This window comes from Myxine glutinosa, chromosome 2, assembly GCF_964187855.1.
Source record: "Myxine glutinosa chromosome 2, kmMyxGlut1.1, whole genome shotgun sequence".
NCBI classification, from domain to species: domain Eukaryota; kingdom Metazoa; phylum Chordata; class Myxini; order Myxiniformes; family Myxinidae; genus Myxine; species Myxine glutinosa.
In genome coordinates this window covers 50,995,606-51,016,666 of record NC_136262.1, presented here as the reverse complement: position 1 = coordinate 51,016,666, position 21,061 = coordinate 50,995,606, and the positions used below count along the sequence as shown (strand labels likewise).

The following is a 21,061-nucleotide window of genomic DNA, read 5'->3' as shown; positions in this document are numbered from 1 at the left end:
TTGCTGGGATGAATGATCCCGGTGTGTACCCCGATTTAGAATAGGTAAACCGTATCCCTGCGTGTCATAAGAGGCGACTGAGGGTTGGCGTCAGGAAGGGCATCCGGCCATAAAAAACATTGCCTCAAACAGGGAACCATGATTGTCATGGGGCCCGCAAGGCTAACCCCCGCTCCAGCGGGGAAAATTGCCTTAAAACGATCATTCAATATATTATTGTGAGTCCGATTTGCATTCAGGAAAACAATTTTTTTTGAAATTTCCACTCTTTTTGTCTAAATGCTGAAAATTATGTTAAAAGACTATTTGAATCTCAAATTTCACGCCAGCAACAGCAAGTTAAAAGTTCTGAGTCACTGAAAATGCACACGCAGCGCATGTAGGCCTCGTTAGCATCCATACATCATTTAGAAAGTCGCGTATTGGGGGGTATCATGTTACCATCTCATTTTGCACAGGATGTCGTTTGGTAACATATTGATGAAAGTGCTGCAATTTCACAAAATCCATCCTTTACGGTTCATAAAATTATAAAAGTAAACCTTTATTAAAATCAACGTCAAAAGTTGATCTATTTATAACATTTGTCTGCACTTTATTAAGCAATTACAAGGGCTTTGTCCCCTGGCACTGTCAGTTCATAAACCACATCATCTTGTTCTACTAGGAGCTTTAATCGAGTAAAGAAAAAACAAATAATCTCTCGATATTCTTTATTTGCTATTTGTCCTTCCGGTCCATTCTACATACCCTCCTTGAGAAGGCAACTGAAGCCAACACTTTTAAAAATTAAAGTCTCAGCTCATGGAGGAGATAAATATCAGAGGGAGACACAGCTTAAAGAGTGACAGGGGGTAATAGAGGAATAGATACATAGATACAATGTCATAATTGAGCAGTAGAGTGAACTCATTGATATATCATCTCCTTGCATATAAAACTGATTCGTTATATCAATTTTAAATAATTATACGTACTAAAATAATTCCCTTATTGTATGCACGTGTAGTCCTTCATGTCCATCGATGCAAAATATGAATCCACAAGCAAATATCCTCGACATTCATCCTCCAAATAACATCACGTGGTCATGGGTCAGGTCGAGCCGATGGACATGTGTCAGTAAATCCATGTACTGCGGTGACCATCACGCCCAGAAAAATGGGAAAATTAAAATCGGCTTGAATAACAAAGTGGTGATACAATGTGACACAGAGACATTGAAACTATTGCTATGGGGAAGGAGGAGGGTCCATAACTAGATTGTGTTAAGAGTAGTATGGACCATGTGTTTGAGTAGGTTAGATTTACTCCTGCATCCGGGGGTTATTTGTCAGGGGAAAGTTGTACGTAATATGTGCACTAATGGGGTAGTGATTGTAAACGATGGAGCAGAACAGTATAAGATTGTATGGTGTAAAACCTTCTGTACAGGAGAGGCCAGGTGAGGACTTGGGCACAAAAGAAAGTGCTACGTGCTTTATAAGGAAGAAATGCAAACCATTCGACTGGTGGACTTCAAGACATGGTGGTCAAGTAAGCTGCGGAGCTCTGGCTGAAGGTGGAACACCTTTTTTGAGGGGCTTTCACACCCTCCAAATGATGGCACCAAACACACTGGTGGGTGGCCAATGAGGGGGACTTGTCATGCAAGGGTGGTCCCAGAGGCTGTATCCACACTTGCACACAGAGTTCACATTTGATAATAGAGGAGAAAGCATCTCTCCCTCTGCTTGGCCACCCTTCTAGTCTCTTGGCTTCCTCATAATCTTCACCATCACTACCTAAACAGTGCTTCCTTCACCTTATGCCACCCTATACTCATCATCCTGCAGCCAGAAACCAGCTCATGCCTGCCTTAAGTCCTCGCCTGCTCCACTTAGTTGTGTGAATCCAGTCCTGTGGCACCATAGTAGATTATATATTTTCTATTGTACATTAAAATCGGGGTTTTTTTTGTCTTACCTTCCCTATTTGTCTGTCTTAGCGCATCAGATATATCCGGGTTTTGTAATCTTGTTTATCCTTGTGTCAGTATTTATTTTGCAAGCAAATATTTTAAATTACGAGAAAACATTTTGCTGCCTTCAGTTCACGATCTACCACCAGATTCAGCTGTATTAACCTGAGAAATCCTTGGGACATTATAAACTTGTAGATAACTCCAAGAACGCAGTTACCTTTAACATTGTTTCTGCCTTTGTGGAAGCTTTTATCAGACCTCTGGCTCAGTCAGTCTGTGTTAACGGACCCGTCTGACATGACACTATGCAAATGACATGACACTCGGCTTCACGCTGTTGAAACCAAAGCTTTCATAATCATTGGAATCTCCCGCGATGAAGCTAACTCCGAGGGCCTTTCACTTACTCACCGCAGGCAGGTTGGTGCTCTTTCTGTCTTCTACCGACTCCTCTCCGGCCTTGCCCCCCCCAGCTCTCTCTGGGCTCTGTCTCCCAAATATTCCTTCAGGTCGGCCAAGATCTGCCAGCAACCCTCTTGTGGTTAAACTGCCAAAATCAAGACTCTCTGCTCACCTTCACTCCTTCATTCCTCTTTTCTCCCGCCTCTGGAACAAACTCCCTCACTCTCTACAATCCCACTCCTACCTCCAGGTCTTTAAAACAGCTGTTCACCACCATCTCTTATCTTCTCCCATCCAAAACCTAAAATCAATCACTCAGGTGTGCCAATGAAGGACTTTGCATGACCGAGGATGCCCATTCGGCGACTGGCTTTGGAGGCCAGCTTGGAAATGTGGTTTTCCCAGGAAAGATCATGGCTGATAGCGAGTCCCAAAAGCTTGAGTGACAGAACTTCTTCAAGAGGATTGTTGAGAAAGTAGATGGGAGGGTTTTCCAGATGGTCTTTTCGGAGAGACATAGTAAGAGTGTGAGATTTGTCAGGATTGAAAGACATGTTCCACTTGGTTGACCAGTTTGTGATTTTGTTCAGGTCTGCAAGAGAGTGAAGAGGCTGCTGCCTGCCGATCTGAGGGTTGAGATATGGAGCGGCAGAGAGTGGGGTCATCAGCAAAGAGATAGAGCGGATTTTCCTGAGAGTCAGAAAGATCATTGATGAATCCCAAAAAAAGCACAGGGCCCAGAACACTGCCTTGAGGAACTCCTGCCTGAACAGGAAGGGGAGATGAGAGAATTCCATTCAGGGCTTCACGTTGACTGCGACGGAAGAGGTGGTCCGCAAGCCATGCGTGGAGATTTCCATGTTATCTTAATCTTAGGCTTCTCTTCACAAGCTCTATGAAACACATGGTATGCTCTTAGATTATTCAACACAGAAGCGTGACTGGTACTAATGAAGAACAGTCAATCATTAATTATTAGTCACAAGATATAGTGCACAGATGTATCACAAAGGCAAGCCTCACCAGGCCAAATTGGATTGCAGTGTTGTTTTAATGAATGGAAGACATAATTGAATGATATATCGAAGCCTTCTGAAATGGAAAAGGCTTGTGCCTGCAGAAGGGATCGAGAAAAAAGCAGTTTGGAATTCCTACATGCTAGGAGGCACGATGTCATTTACCTACACAATGATGATGTTCTTTACAGAATGCGTTCCAGGGGCTATACAAACGATCTTATGTTGAGACTTTAAATACAGCAGTAGTGGTGATGCCGCATGAAGAGGCCTCTCATGCAAGGATCATGAAAGTCAAAGCTCAGGGGCACCGCTTTCACTGATCTGGCCCTAATCTAGGACCCACTACCTCAGAGATCTGTTCCAGTGCTCCCATGGCACGCCCACCAGCTCCATTACATCAGTCAATGCATTTCCATGATGCTTTGGCCAAAACCAACTGTGACTCTTTTAAGGCAAGTAGCGAGGACCAGCCAGTCACAAGCAGAGTTGCTCTCACTCGATACCATGTGCTCAACCTTCTCAGTCTCCTTTTTAAAACCAATGAACTTGGGTGAGCCCCTTTTGTAAATGCACTCCCATGAACCTATCAGCAGTGTCCACCTGACCATTATATCTGTCAATCATGGACAAGGCATTCCCACAAAAGTACTATTACATTTATGAGGTGAGTGGGTGGAGTGGGGCGTCTAGAGATTACCTCAGAAAAGATAGAACTGTACAGAGTAGCATGGTCCGTGTGTGAGTAGGAAGCAAATCTTGATGTAAAAAGTAGGGACGTGTCAGCTTAAGGATTGTCTGTTTGAAGTGCACCATATGGAGGGTGGTGCTTGATAATACATAGCTAGGGATTAGGTTAATTAAATGTGCGTACAAACCTCCCTGTAAACATCTGCCGTGTGCACCGGGTCACAGCTCTGCAGAGCAGACAGGACAAGGCGGATAGCAACGGGAATCTGCCAGGCAATGAGAGAGTTGGGCGAAGCTATGATCGTCTCCTGAAGGGGGTGGAGCCCAACACCTGGAGGGGCGAAGGGTTGTCAAGGGAGAAGAGGGAGAAGCCAGTAGCTCTCGGTTCCATGTGCTCAGAGAAGCGGAACAGTTCTGAGAGGCTTGTGAGAGTTCTGAGAAGATTTTTCTGATTGATTGTTCTGAGGAGAGTGGTTGTGGGGTTCTGAGGAGAAGGGGGAGGAGCCTGGATTGGTGGGTTGAGTGCACTGAGGAGCTTTCTGTTTGTTAGGAAAACTGGGAAAGATCTGAGGAGAATTGGGAGTGAGGAGAGCTAAAAGGAGGAGGTCGGCCTTCCTGCCTACCTTCACCCTGTGCCTGTGTTAGTCTGCCTTCTGCCTGTTCATCATCCTGCTCGTCTCCTCATCACCTCTTCATCATCCTGCTCCTCCTTATCTTCATGCTCATCACCTCCTCAATGCTTGCTCCACATCCATCCTCCCCTCACCTGCTACCAACAGAGATAAGTCACCCAGTTTTGTCCCTCTTTCCCATTTGTGCTTGTGACTGGAGTAAGGCATCTTAGTATTTTATAGGATTAATTTTACCATTGTTTACCTCATTGTATATAGTTATTATTGAATTCATCTTCTCCAGTTATTTTGTTGTGTTTCGGGAATAAACCTGTTTGGTTTTAAAAGAGGTATCGTGCCTCCTGTTTCTCCTCAGGTCCACACGAGCATACATCGCCATAAATTGAACAGAGCCTCGGAGGGAGTTATAAAGCCAGTTTGGTCCATCCGTTCAGAGGCGGTGTTAACCGGCCTGTGAACACGATAGTACTTTGGATAGAGACGGCCTCCTTGTCAAGTGTTTCACCAGGCATATTCTGTAGAATTGAGGCCTGTACAGTTGATTTGCCTGCCATATTTACTGTTTCCTTTGCAATTAATGACAACTAATATACCTAAAATCAATCACAATTAATCATTATACTGGCTAACATAACATAATCAGACATCATTAAATATTGACAAATCCTGAAAAAGAAAGCTCGTTTTCCCTAACAATATACACAGTTATAATGCGGTCTCCAGCTCTTCTGGTTCTGTTGTGATATCCGGTGTATGTACATCTTCATTTCCTGACACAATGTGTATGGGCCTGTAGCTATATGGTGGTTCCGATTCCACTTCTGGTGGCCCATCCTGCAGTGAGCCACGGAGGGAGGGGGGTGGGGGGAGGGGTGAGGGTGGGGAGGGGGAGGACAAAAGAATGGCAGAAAATGGAGGGTACTGTTCTTTCTGCTAGCTAGAACTTTGAGCTTTAGCAATTGCATTTTCCTGGAGGACCATATCAAATAAAGCATCTTCTCCATAAAACTGTCCTTAGGATAGCAGATTATGCAGTCAAATGCCTGTTAATATTGGTCAATCATAGTGAGATCTCTCCAAAAACAAAACACCCAGCCAGGGCCAGTGTTTCAAGCCAGCATTTTAAAGGTTCAGTCTTGGAAACACGTTTTTGCTTTAAGGAATCATCAGCAAAACCAAAAAAAACAAGGCTTTTAAAATGCAAAGCCTTGTCGTCAAAGCCTGTATATCGTTAAACTCCATAATGCATGTGGTGGAGGAGGGAGGATGAGGAGGGGGGAAAGCAGGAGAGGGCAGGTGGATGGGGAGGGGAGAGCAGGAGGAGGGTGAGTTTGGATCAGGGGTGGGGAGGGTGAGCGGAAATCAGGAGGAGGGGTGAGCCGGGAGCAGAAGAGGAGGGATGAGAGGGGAGCAGGAGGAGAGGAGAGAAGAGAAGGAGGAGTGAGCGGGAACCAGGAGAGTGAGTGGAAACCAGGAGGAGTGAGCGGGAATCAGGAAAGTAAGTGGGAACCAGGAGGATTGAGCAGGAACCAGGAGGAGTGAGCAGGAATCAGGAAGAGTGAGCAGGAACCAGGAGGAGTGAGTGGGAACCAGGAGGAGTGAGCAGGAACCAGGAAAGTGAGCGGGAACCAGGAGAGTGAGCGGGAACCAGGAAGAGTGAGCGGGAACCAGGAGGAGTGAGTGGGAATCAGGAGGCAAGGGAGAGGGGAGCAGGAGGATGGGTAAGCGGGGAGCAGGAGAATGTGCTAACATCTAGATAAATATATCTACCAGCGAGGCCTCAAAATGCAAATTCTACAATATCATCAAAGTGTATAATCAAGGTGTGGACGCTCCAGAAGCAGTATGCACGTGTCATTTACCAATTCTGAAGAGAACAAATTAGAATAGGGTTCTATGTACATAATTGCAGGGAAGTTGAATTTCTCCAGTTGAAATGGAACCGGTTTCTATTTTGAATTGTGTTTGTTCGCTTCTTTCGACAGTTGTAACGATAACATCCGATTTATTGAATCACATTCCATTTATTCAGTTGTTCTGAATACTGTATCACGTGATTTGCAGCAATGAAAACCCACATGCATTTGCTTACGTATATTTACTGTACATTTAGCTCTCCTTGGAGATTCCATCAACTCGCATTAATGATATACAAACAAACATTTCAAACACAATAAGATGTGGATCGAATGATGTCTGGAACGCAAGTCGAACGTCTTTTATTTCCATCTCTTTAGACTTAGAGCATGATTTGCTTGATACAAAGGTCTGTATTGATTGGAGAGATAGTCCCTGCTGTCATACCTATATCGTTAATTTTCAGCAATGACGCATTAAGCAAGTGCAAGACTGAATCATGTCACCTTGTAAGTTAAATAAATAATTAACATGGATTAACACCGACCTCAGGGCAACAACAACAACAACAGGCATTTTAAGGCCATTTTCCCTGCAAGAGCGGGGTTAGCCATGCGGTCCCCATGACAATGTTCTCCATTTTGCCCTATTTTCTGCATCTCCCCTTGTTAACCCACTTGCTCGCATTTCTTCTTCGACCATCTTTAGCCAAGTCTTTCTCGGTCTTCCCCGTCCTCTACTTCCTTCTACATTCATTTCCATCACTCTTTTCAACCATTCACTTTCATCCTTCCTCAACACATGACCAAACCATCTCAACCTGTTTCTCTTCACAGCATCCATCACAGGCTCTATTCCCATCATCTTTCGCAATTCATCATTTGTCTTCCTCTCTCTCAACGATACTCCACACATCCATCGAACCATTCGCATTTCCACCCTTTCCAGCCTTCGTTGCTGCTCTACGTTCATTACCCATGTCTCACTCCCATAAATCATAACACTTCTCACACATGCAGCATACACCTTTCCCTTCAGCTTCGATGACACTCCCCTCCTCATCAGCACGCCACTCAGTTCCCGAAACTTCTTCCATGCACATCTCACTCGAGCAACCGTTGCCGAGTCTGATCCACCTTCTCCATTCAGCATGTCTCCAAGGTAACAAAATGTTTTCACACCTTCCAGCTTCATGCCATATCCAAGATCCTACTCAACATTTCCTCCATCTGCAGCTCCCTCTGTGCACACCCTACACTTGAATGTAGCTGCCACACTGGTTAATGACCCTCTCAAACCACTACATTTTTGATGAACCCACTCAGCGAACATTGTACATTGAATGGAATTCACTCCGATACCCTTCCTGCACACAGCACACGGCCACTTCCCAGTTTTTTCCACCTCACCACATGCTTTACCACTTGCCATCACCTTCGTTTTTCCGATATTCACCTTCAGACCTTTTGTCTCCATACACTCCTTCCACTTGTTCATCTTTTCCTTCAGTCCATCCATACTTTCTGCAATCAACACCAGATCATCTGCATACAACAACTCCCACGGTAAACCCTCCTTTACGTTCTGAGCCAGCACCTCCATCACAGCTACAAATAGTAGTGGACGTAGTACCGACCCCTGATGCACTCCCACCTTCACCTCAAACTCACCACTGTTCCCGTCCTTCGTCCTTACAGCTGTGCGCGCTCTTTTGTACATTGCCATCACTACTCTGATCAACCATTCCTCCACTCATATCTTAAGGTCTGTATTGATTGGAGAGATAGTCACCTGCCATCATACCTATGTCGTTACTTTTCTGCAATGACGCATTAAGCAAGTGCAAGACTGAATCATGTCACCCTGTAAGTTAAATAAATAATTATCATGGATTAACACCGACCTTAAGGCAAGAAAGACCAAATTGAGCTCACCTGTTCATAAGGCACCCCACAATGCAATGTTCGTCGGAACCGTCGTGGTAAACAACAGCAAAGGATGTCACACAAAGGGTACATTGTGTGAGGATTCACCTCTTCTCCTTTGCCTCGTCCTGCAACGAAGAGTTTCTTATGCCACCTTCAGGGCCCAATTCATGATGCAGTCTTTCTTGTAGTTGCTGCTCTAAATTTATTTACAAATACAAAGCATACTATCTATAATAATAAAAGGTAGTGTGTGTGTTCCTTTATATTTGGCAACAAGATACTCCAGCAGACAGTGGGGATACGCATGGGTTCAGATCCGGCCCCTTTCTTTGCAAATTTGTTCCTGCACATGTACGAGTTTGATTGGGTCCAGAACATGTGCAGGAATAAATTAACAACTGCACGAAGATGCGGAAACATCTTCAGGTTCATTGATGATTTGTTGGCCATTAACGATGGATTTGTATTTGATCAGCTTCATGATGTATATATTGGAATCCAAAAATCAAAAAAGGGAAACCAAAATTTCCACTTCAGTTTCCTTTTTAGAATTACAAATTGACATAATAATAATAAATTTCATACCAAATTATTTGATAAACGAGATGCTTTTCCATTCCACATTGTCCGAATGCCTTTCTTAGACAGCAACATTCCTAAAAAGCTATTTTATGGTACGGTTGCAGGTGAAATAATTAGGACTGTGAATCTATTACAACAACTAGTCAGACGTATGTTAGCGCAGGGAGCTACAGTCCGCAGATTAAAACAAGTTTTCTTTAATATCACAAAACGACACCAAATCGAATTAGTAAAATATAATACGAATTGTAAAAATATTATTACCTAGATATTTATATAGATATATATGCAAGAATATCAATATATATATATTTATTTTTCAAAGAATTTCAGCGGTTGCTTGGAGACAACGCAGCATGTTGAAAAACTGTCATAAGTAACTTTGAATATTTGAATAACAGTTTGATCCAGCGGTAGGTGGGTGGTTGTGCTGGTTGATGGGCATGTTATATTTAAGGTAAGATGTGCATGAATTAATGTATTATCATGAAATGGAATGTGAGATGGGAGTTGTAACTATGTGATAATACATGAAATCGTCCAGCGAGCAAAGTTTGGTTGGTGATGTTGCATTGATGGGTTGACTGATTCCCTGGAGGCAACTGAGGTTATGAATCCATTGAGGTTGTGGATTTACTGATGCATGTGATCTACTGATGTGGATCTATGACCGAGGTTGTGGATCCACCGTTTAGAGAGGTCTTGGGCTGAAAGGATCGAAACATCGACAAAGAACTGTGCCCAGCTGATGATCCGTGTGGTCGGGAAACTCGACAATTTCATACAGGTAAAGGTTCATACTTTAGGTAAGGGAATTATGTTTTGAGATTTGCAATTTAAATAAAGTTGAACATGGGATGTTGTGAAATTAACATCATTTACAGCAATCCTTTAAATTATATGAAAGTTTAGGACCAACCAATACTGTACGATTAATGTTGTGTGTGTGTGTGTGTGTGTGTGTGTGTGTGTGTGTGTGTGTGTGTGTGTGTGTGTGTGTAATCTCTACTCTACATCATTCTAAATAAGTGTACCAAATTTGGTCAGAATCTCATCACTGGTTCACAAGTTTTCGCGGTAACAGTATTTTTAACTAATATAACCTCTGACCTTTGCCCTTTGACCCCAAAATCTAATCAGTTCATCTTTACCTCATTGTAATACCTGCACTATGTGTGACTAAGATACCTTTAGCCGTTCTCAAGTTATCGCGGTGACGAAAACCTCTCACGGACGGACGGACGGACAGACAACCTGAAAAGATAATGCCTTCGTCGACTTTGTCGGCGGAGGCATAAAAACCTTTAAAACGCTGTTATTTATCACAATAATAAGGCTTATTATGTAGCTTATATTTACATTAGAGTAATGACATGTTATTAATAATAGTTGCAGTGATTTGATAAGCTCCTTCAAGGAAATGTAGGAATAGGAAAGTGAGTGCAGATGTCATCAACTAATAAGTTAATTTACTTATGGCAGCTTTCGAGGGGGAATTAACCAGCAAGATGGACCAAAGCTCTTACAGGAAGTGAAGTATCTAAATGCTGCAGAGGTTGATGCACAATCCACCCAAAGGAAGAAATGTAAAATTACACAGAATATCAGCACAGCACACACGACCTTCTCTTTTGAAACATATGAGAGAGAGAGAGTGAGAGAGAGAGAGAGAGAGAGAGAGAGAGAGAGAGAGAGAGAGAGAGAGAGAGAGAGAGAGAAAGAAAGAGAAAGAAAGAGAGAGAGAGAGAGAGAAAGAGAAAGAGAAAGAGAAAGAGAAAGAGAAAGAGAAAGAGAAAGAGAGAGAGAGAGAGAGAGAGAGAGAGAGAGAGAGAGAGAGAATGAGAGAATGAGAGAATGAGAGAATGAATACCTTTGAGACTGTATTATAGCGCCCCTTGCTGGCTCTCCGGCCAATAAAAAGATATTTGAAATTGTTATGATGGTGGTCTTTGACCTTTCTGAATTAACATCCAACTATTTATCTGTACCTCTGTAGCATAAATCTTTTGTATGTACATAGTTCTTCCTTAATATATACAACCAGCACCTCTTAACTGGATTGGTGACCATTAACTGTGCCACACCAGCACTTGCTGCAAGGGTCCTCGCCAACAGGGGGTGACTGCCACAGATACAGCCTGTTGAGGGATCCATTACCAGTTAATAAAATCTATAAATTGTGGCCGGCTCACTCACATAGATATTCCCTTGCAGGACCGCCTCCCAGCTCATTTCCTGGGAGAATCTACTTCGCATTGAGGATGGCCAGTGAGGCAGAAATGCACGTATCTGAGCATGTCTCCTCTCAACCAATCAACAAACGAGCTGTTGTCTTCCTTCTCTGTGCTCTGCCATATTGGTAACTGTGCCAAAAGCCTTGGGCATTATGCCAAAAGTGTCAAGAAAAATCATCAGTCCAGAGCTGAAAATGAAAGTATTAAGGTGGATGGAGTCAGGTGTTGGTGCCACCGCTGTTGGGTGTGCATTTGGTTTACGGGAGTCATCTGTAAGTGCAATTGTAAAGACCAAAGAACAAATTAAAGTTTCTAAGTCAGTACATGACTCAGGTAGGTGCGACGAAATTGATGGGATCTTGAAGCAGTTTAATGGAGATGATGGAGAGACTTTTATTCTCCTGGATTGACGATATAAATCAGTGAGCTATGCCTATCAGCCAGGTAGTAATTATGTCTGAGACATTGAGTTTATATGATGAAGTAAAAGTGCAGGAAGGTGAAGGATCGACCAAGGAGATGTTTACGGCCAGTTAAGGTTGGTTCGATATATTTAAGCGCTGCAGCAATTTGGATGAAATTCGCATAAATGGCGAAGCTGCTGTCGTGGACGAGTAGGCAACAGCTGAATTTCCATCTAAGTTCAAGGCCTTTGTGGAGGTTTACTCTCTCCAGCTAATTACTTCGACCACCGAAGGTGGGAGGAGGTTATGTTTTCACTACTATCTGTCTGTTTGTTTGTTTCTAAACAGAATATCTCAAAAAGTTGTGGACGAATTCAGATGGAATTTGGCAGAGAGGTTGGGTGTGTGTCAAGGGTGAAGTTATTAGATTTTGGTGAAGATCCAGATGTGGTTACTATAATTTTTGTAATACTTCACTATTGAGAGAGCTAAAAATCATAATATAACACGATATCTCAAAATGTTATGGACTGATTTGGATGGACCTTGGTGGCCAGGTTTGGTGTATGACAAGGACAAATCGATTATGGCGAAGATCCGGATCCGGATATGACAATTTTTCCGGATCCAGATATGAAATAGGGCCACAGAAGATAAAGAGCATGCTATTTAAAAAAGTTGAGGGCAGATTCAGAAGAAACTTTGTGTATGAGTTGGGTAGGTGAAAAGAATAAGCCGATTAGATTTTGGAGGTCCTGATCCAGATTTGGCTCATCAGTGGGATACAAAAAGGAAACTGGTCAGCCTGACTGAGGTGTGCACTCTACCAAGGACCGTTTTAGTTTTTAATGTGGATGAAACACGAGACTTGTTGAAGTTAAAGCCCCTTCTCTTGAACCATTCCGTGCCGCCACGACCTACGAAGGTTTATACGAAAGCTCATGTGGCTGTCATCTGGAAATCTAAACAAAAGGCCTAGGTGACAACTGGAAAATGTACAAGACGTGTGTATATACATATATATATATATCTATATATATACAGACTTGGCATTTAATATGGAATATTTTTTTTGTGGGGGTGAACTTACTTTTCAAGTTGACTTAGAACCCAAAGTTCATTGGAATTATGTTGAAATTATTCTAGATTTTGTTAATGTGACCTTTAAAAGAAACAAAAACCACATTTGACATTTCGAAGCAAATAAATTGATCCTTGAAAGTGATGGAAACTGATATTGAACTCAATTCACGGACAGTACTGTGTTAAACTTCTGTACGTTTTCCAGAAGTATTTCTTTATTTTGCACATTAGCCAAAAATTTTTTTAACAAAAACAAAAGTTAAATTACAACTGGGATTACGGACAGTAAAATTACAGTTCAGTACGTCGTGTAACCCCCACGAGCATTCAGTAGAGCACGTACACGTTGAGGCATGGTGTTCACGAGATTTGCCAAGGTTTGGACAGGAATCGCTTGCCATGCAGACAATAGCCTGCTGCAAATCACGCACAGAGGTAGGCTGCTGGTCCAAGTTGTCGATTTGATGCGTTAATTCTGCCCACAAGTTCTCTATCGGATTCATAGCCAGGGACATGTCAGGCCACTCCATATGCTCTACACCACGGTCAGCAAGAAAGTGTTGGATCATGCGAGCACGATGTGGCCATGCATTGTCATCTTGGAAGACAAAGTTTCCTCGAAAGGCTACACGAGCAAATGGAAGCAATGTTTCTTCCAGAATAGCCCTGTACTTGAACTGGTTCAGGTTTCCATTCAGAACAACCAGGTCCGTTTTTCCCCCTGCATGAAAAGCAGCCAAAACGGTCACCCCACCACCTCCAGCTTGGACTCTTGGCACTATACAATCTTCGTTGTAGGCTTCATGCACTTGTCTGCGCACTCGGACATGGCCATCTTGACGATAGACCAGAAATCAAGACTCGTCACTGAAGATCACGTGATTCCAGTGTCCTGGCTGCCATTGACGGTGCTCTCTGGCCCACTGCAATCGGCGCTGGCGGTGTTGTCTTGTCAGGCGTGGCTTTCTCAGGGGACGCCTGGCACGATAGCTTGCTTGAACCAGTCGTTGGTTGACTAGCCTTCTGGATGCAGGCACATTTGTCAGTTGCTGCCACACAGCCCTAAGCCGATTAGCTGACTTGGTATGGCCATTGCGGACTAACCGGTGCAGCTGGTGATCATCCCTCCTTGTGGTTCTGCGGGGACGTCCTGGCCTCGATATTGGAGGAGGGACACCCCTCTGAGCATTTTGTTTCGGGATCTTTGACACCTGACCTTGAGTGATGCCACACTGACGAGCAATAGCACACTGTTTCATGCCGGAATTTCGTAAAGCCACCACTCCATGACAAACAGCATTGTCGAGTTGACGGACCATCTCCAGAGGAAGCGGCAATAACTTTTGTAGACATGCGGCAGTTGTTTTCCACTAATGCAGAACGCAACAACCCTTATATACCCGATTGTGAAGCCAATCGTCAAATGTACCTGTCCGTACATTTTGTCACGCCACCTGTGATATAATCCTGTTATTGACTTCTTGCTGCGACAGACAATCAGTGACATGGTTCTTTTAACAAAGAAATCACCGAAGCGTAAAAGAAACACACCAGATTGATATTCTGAGTTCAGAAATATTAGATGTTGATATTAGATGTCTCTGATTCCTTAATATCTCTTCCTGGTTACTCCCTCCTCCGGTATGATAGACCTGAGCCTCGGCCTGGTGGTGGGGTGGCTATCTTTATCAAAAACTCTCTTCCTCACTCTCCTTGCACTGCCCTCTCTCCTCCTCACCCCCAGGAGTACCTCTGGCTACGGCTTCCTCTCCGCTCCCACCTTTTGTTCATATGTGTTCTGTACCATCCCCCAAACAGTGATGACTCCATCTACATTTCACTGTCTGACAACATGGACCAACTTCTATCCACTCATCCCAACTCTCTCTTCCTCATATGTGGTGACTTCAATTGTCATCATGCCACCTGGTTGGGTGTGGGTTCCTCTCTCACCAGTCATGGCACCTCAGCAAAGGACTTCTGTGACTCACTGGGATTGACACAATCTGTCAATTTCCCGACCCGGATCTCAGCCAATGGAGTATCTTCTCTTCTAGACTTGGTTATGACTAACTTCCCTGCTAATGTCTGCTGCTCTTCTTCTGCTCCAATCGGTTCTTCTGATCATGTGCTTGTCAAAGTGGACATCTCTCTGGCCATTCTCAGAGAGCCTCCTCAGCGTCGACGAGTCTGGCATTTCACTCAGGCCGACTGGGACGGTCTTCAAGCAGCCATCAATCGTCTGGATTGGTCTCCCATCTCCACTGCCTCTGACATCAATTCTTCCTGGGAATTCTTCCAAAGCAAACTGATCTCTCTCATGCACAGATTTATCCCATCTCGCCTTCAGTTGTCTTACCCTTCCTCCCGTCCATGGTACACTGAATCTTGTGTTGAGGCAGTTGCCCTGAAACAACTTGCCTTTGCCTCTTGGAAGGCTAATCCAACTGAAGGAAATCTCAGTTCCTTCCACCAAGCTCGGAACAAGTGTGTGTCTACCCTCAGGAGTGCCAGGAAGCACTATCTCTCCTCACTCAAGAATGAACTCTCAAACCTGTCTCCTTCCTCCAAATCCTGGTGGCGTCTGGTCAAATCCGTTTCTGGTGTTTGTTCCCCCTCCATCCCCTCCCTTACCTCAAATGGCCACACAGTTGACATCGCACGTGACAAAGCCGAATGCCTCAACTCTGTATTTGCCTCAAAATCCTTAGTCCCAAACCCATCTCTCTCTGTTCCCACCTTTCCCAGTCGAACCAAAATGCTCCTGGACTCTGTGACCTTCTCTCCTGACAAGGTGGAGGAGTTTTTGTCAAACCTCGACTCTGATTCTGCAACTGGACCAGATGGCATCAGCCCACGGGTCCTAAAATCCTGCTCTGCCGCTCTATCTCACCCTCTCTCTGTTCTTTTCACCCTATCCTTTGCTCAAGGTCATCTGCCAGCATCCTGGAAATCAGCAAACATTACCGCTTTACACAAAAAAGGTGCAAAAACAGATCCTTGCAACTACAGACCAATCAGCCTGCTCCCAATTATCAGCAAAGTCATGGAATCCATCATTGCTTCGGATATGAAATCTTTCCTCTTCTCCAATGGCTTGATCTCTGATCATCAATTTGGTTTCAGACCAGGTCACTCTACTCTGGACATGCTGCTTCTGCTGTCTCAACAATGGATGGAGGTCCTCAATGCCAAACAGGAAATCAGAGCTGTCTCCCTTGACATATCACGTGCCTTCGATACGGTCTGGCACCCAGCTCTGCTCACCAAACTCTCCTCGTATGGTATCCATGGAAATCTCCATGCATGGATTGCGGACTTCCTCTCTGGTCGTAGTCAACGTGTGGCCCTGAATGGATTTCTCTCATCTCCCCTTCCCGTTCAGGCTGGAGTTCCCCAAGGCAGTGTGCTGGGCCCTGTGCTTTTTCTGGTCTTTATCAATGATCTCTCCGACTCTCTGGAAAATCCTCTGTATCTCTTTGCTGATGACTCCACTCTCTGCCGCTCCATTCCTCTTCCCTCAGATCGGCAGTCTGCAGCCTCCTCACTCTCTGAAGACCTGGACAAAATCACAGACTGGTCAAACATGTGGAACATGTCTTTCAATCCTGACAAATCTCACACTCTTACTATGTCTCTCCGAAAAGATCGACTGGACAACCCTCCCATCTACTTTCTCAACAATCCTCTCCAAGAAGTTCTGTCGCTCAAGCTTTTGGGTCTCACCATCTGCCATGATCTTTCTTGGGAAAACCACATTTCCAAGCTGGCCTCCAAAGCCAGTCGCCGACTGGGCATCCTCCGTCGTGCGAAGTCCTTCCTAGGCACACCTGAGCTCCTCACCACATACAAGGCTTTCATCCGCAGCTCAATGGAATACTGTTCTCCCCTATGGGCTGGTGCTCCTGCCTCACACCTGGCTTGGCTTCACGCTGTTGAATCCAAAGCTTTCAGAATCATTGGAATCTCCCGCGATGAAGCTATCTCTGAGGGCCTTTCACTCACTCACCGCAGGCAGGTAGGTGGTCTTTCTGTCTTCTACCGACTCCTCTCCGGCCTTGCTCCCCCAGCTCTCTCTGTGCTCTGTCCCCCAAATATTCCTACAGGTCGCACAAGATCTGCCAGCAACCCTCTGATGGTTAAACTGCCGAAATCTCGGCTCTCTGCTCACCTTCACTCTTTCATTCCTCTTTTCTCCCGCCTCTGGAACAAACTCCCACACTCACTTCAATCACACTCCTCCCTCCAGGTCTTCAAAACAGCTGTTCACCACCATCTCTTATCTTCCCCCATCCAAAACCTTGATCTTTTCTACCCCCACTAATTCACCCCAGATCCACCTTGTTTGAAATTCCAACTTCTTTCCTGGAAGTCTTGGCAGTGTCCATATGTTTTATACCTCTCCCACCCCCCCCCCCCCCCTTCCCATGCCTCCCCCCCAAAGCCCTCTCCCTCCCACAGTTCTCTCGATGTCTCCATGTCTCTCGGTCCCTGCTCTCAAATGTTGTGTTTGTGTCCTTCCCCCTCTCTCCCCATCTTGTCTACCGCTCCCGATGTTATTTGTTTTGTGTGTCTGTTTGTCTTTCTGTGTGATTAATGTTCGCTCTTTCACGAGCCTCGATCTTGTATACAAAAAAAAAAAAAAAAAAAGAAAAAAAAAGAAAAAAAAAGAAAAGGAAACCCGTCAAGAAAAAAAAAAATTCCATATTAAATGCCAAGTCTGTATATACGTATGTATATATATATATATATATACATATACATATATATATATATATACATATATATATATATATATATTTTATAATATTTATTCATTTAATAGTGCACATTAATGTTGGCAGGTTATTACTATTAATATACCTCATTTTTATGTCCACAGAGGTGGTGCAACTACCCATGGCAGGGTGGTGGTGTATCATCTACATGGTGGTGTATCATCAACAGAGGTACACCATATTAGTGCATCCGGTTCATGTATCCTCATTAACACAATGCTTTATGAGCCCTGTCCTGCACAAAATTTCTATTGCGCGAATCTCTCAGGAACCTATCCTTTGTGCAAACTGGGATACAGTATTACTGTGTATATGCACATACACACATACAGGGTGTCCATAAAGTCCTTGTGCAAATTATATATTTTATAACTTTTAAGCATGATAGAAACAAACTATAAATGGTAAATGAAAGCAAAATTCATAAAGTATTTACTCAACACAGTTCAAGTTACTATGCTTCGACTATGTTTCATTTTTTCAGATCCCTAACTGATAGTAGATGGTGACATTCGAAGAAAAGGTAAACTGCGTTCTATGGCCGGCTGAATTGAGGTCCATAATTGCAATGCGAACAACATTCACCGCTCATTACAAGAAAGTTGCACCACATAGGAAGGAACTCAATTAAGAATTGGATGAAAATGTTTAAATATACCGGTTCAGTGAATGACAAACCACGATCTTGAAGGCGACGAATCAATGAGGAAGCCATAGCAGCAGTCCAGGAATCATTTGAATGAAGTCCATGTAAATCGTTGTGATGTGCGTCACTCAAATTGAACATACCACGTCCAACAGTGCACAAAATTATCAAAGCCATATTGCATGAACATGCGCACAAGATCCAGGAAGTTCAAATGTTGCACAAAGAAGACTATGATTCAAGGATAGATTTTTGTCAACTCTTCAAATCAAAAGTCCTCAATCTCCCTGCCATTCTTGGTGAGGTGACATTTTCTTTTGAGGCAACATTCCACATTTCTGGCAAAGTCAACCATCGCAACAGCAGCATTTGTGGGACAGTGAAACTCAAGGAAATTTGGCAACATGAAAGAGACTCCACAAAAGTTAATGTCTGGTGCACTCTCAGAAAGTTACGCATTATTGGTCCTTTCTTTTTGAAAGAGCAACAGTGAAAATTGGTGAACGTTATCTGGCTATGATCCACTTTGGCCACGGTTAACGTGAAGGTTGCGTTCCTGGAAAGTGCAACTTAAAGTGAAACGACTTGAATATAATCCATTTTTCCCAAAGTAACCCATGCAAACTCAACATCAAAATAAACATCAAATCTTTAGGACACTCATTGAAATCCTCCACGCAAAAATGAAAAATATTGGAACACAGAGGTTGCCTTATCTAGCTGTTCAGCTATCTTCACTAAACACATGTCAATAAACAAGAGGTTGCCTCAATCACAAAAAAGCAAAAAGCATGAACATCACAAGGGGTGGTGCAACAAAAGTCACAGCACTGCAACACAAAGGCACACACCTGAATACAGTCAAAATAAAATGACAAAGGAATGGGCACAACACTCCTAACAGTCAAGGACAGAATGACAGCAGTCCTCAATATCATGTGTGTCCTTCCTGAGCTGTGATGCAGGCTGTACACCTCCGACACATGCTCTGTACCAGGCGTCTGATGCGGTCCTGGGGAAGTCTGTCCCACTCCTCCTGCAAGCCTTGAATGAGCATTTGCCTATTGACAGCCATTGATCTTCAAGCTCATCCCATAAATGCTCAATGGGATTGAGGTCAGGGGAATAAGGCATCCAAGGCATCACTTCAACACCCTGTTCCTGGAGGAAGTTGGTGGGCAGGCGAGCAGCATGGGGTCGAGCGTTGTCTTGCTGGAAAACTGCCATGCCAGGATGAGCCTGGAGAAATGGCAGCAGATGAGATCTCAAAACTTCATTGACATAACGCTGAACCAGTGAGATTGCCTTCGATGATGACCAGAGGTGTCCTGAAACGGGTGGAAATGCCGGCCTATACCATCACACTGGATCCTCCCGAACGATTGATCTGTCCAATACAGCATGATGCATACCTTTCCTCACCTTTGCGCCATACCCGTTGACGCTCATCGGCAGCATGGAGGCAAAATCTGGACTCATCGCTGAACAAGACTGCACTCCACTGTTGCTGTGTCCAGCGGCGATGTTGCAGACACCATCTTAGTCTGTTCTGCCGATGCACTGTGTTCAACACTAGACCTCTGCAAGGACGTCTTGCAACCAGGCCCCGACTTCTCCAAGTGCCTCCACACACTAGGGACACTGATGCGGTTGTTGTGGTGACCTTTTGTCATTGCAGCTGTTTGCGTCGCAGGGCGGAAACGATCACGAAGATGTTGCAGCACAATCCAGCGGTCTTGGTTTGGGGTGGTTACCTGTGGTCTTCCTCTTCGTGGACCATCATTCACAGTTCCAGTTTCACAGTAACGCCTGGCCAGGTTGGAAATTGCAGGCTGTGAGCAACCAAGACATTGGACAACTTGCAGAGGTCCAAAGCCCCCCAAATATTCCTACAGGTCACAGAAGATCTGCCAGCAACCCTCTTATGGTTATACTGCCAAAATCAAGACTCTCTGCTCACCTTCACTCCTTCATTCCTCTTTTCTCCCGCCTCTTGAACAAACTCCCTCACTCTCTTCAATCCCACTCCTCCCTCCAGGTCTTTAAAACAGCTGTACACCACCATCTCTTATCTTCCCCCATCCAAAACCTTGATCTTTTCTACCCCCCGCTAATTTCACCCCAGATCCACTTTTTTGAAATACCAACTTCTTCCCTGGAAGTCCTTGCAGTGTCCTTGTGTTTTATACTTCTCCCACCCCCTCCCCCTTCCCACGCCTCCTCCCCCCAAGCCCTCACCCTCCCACAGATCTCCCGATGTCCCTGCTATCAAATGTTGTGTTTGTGCTTCCCCTTCTCTCCCCATCTTGTCTACCACTACCCTTATTATATGTTTTGTGTGTCTTTTTGATTTTTTGTGTGATAAATGTTAGCTCTTTCACGAGCCTCGATCCTGTATACAAAAAAAAACAATTGTTCGCTGGCTTACACCAGCCTCAAGCATCCCAATTGCCCTTAAACGTTGTTCAGATGTCAGGCGTGGTATCTGAATTTTCTTGTTGTTTTCCCTCTCAGAAGCCTCTAGAGTGACGATCGACAGCAGTAAATGAATGTCTAACCACGAGAACTGAAGGATTTCATTATGAGGGGCATTATTTAAAGGGAAAGATGCCTATACAGAACCACTCAAGCATGCCATTGTTGATCAAGCAGGTGATTGAAGTGAAGTTCCCATTACATAATCAGCCATTACAATTGAAGAAACCTGTTTGTAAAGCTGCACATTTCAAAAAATGAAAGTGATAAATATATTTTGATGTTCAGTATATAAAGGCTAGTTGTGTTCCTTGGGACCTAACTCGGGAATATTTTCTGTAATAAAAGACACTATAAGTTGATATGCATGT

At 44.1% G+C, this 21,061-nt stretch overlaps 1 protein-coding gene across 2 annotated transcripts in view; it reads right to left on the bottom strand.

The window, feature by feature from the left end:
* Positions 1-703: 703 nt before the first annotated feature.
* Positions 704-21,061, bottom strand: part of LOC137413632 (sodium-dependent multivitamin transporter-like) — a 148,615-nt gene continuing 128,257 nt past the window's right edge. For both annotated transcript variants that reach the window (XM_078773265.1, XM_078773266.1), the window contains 2 exons: positions 8,495-8,613; positions 704-5,537 (listed from right to left, as the gene is read on the bottom strand). In XM_078773265.1, coding sequence (XP_078629391.1) covers positions 5,409-5,537; positions 8,495-8,613 — 248 coding nt within the window. In that variant the 3' untranslated portion in view covers positions 704-5,408. The remainder of the gene's footprint in view (positions 5,538-8,494; positions 8,614-21,061) is intronic.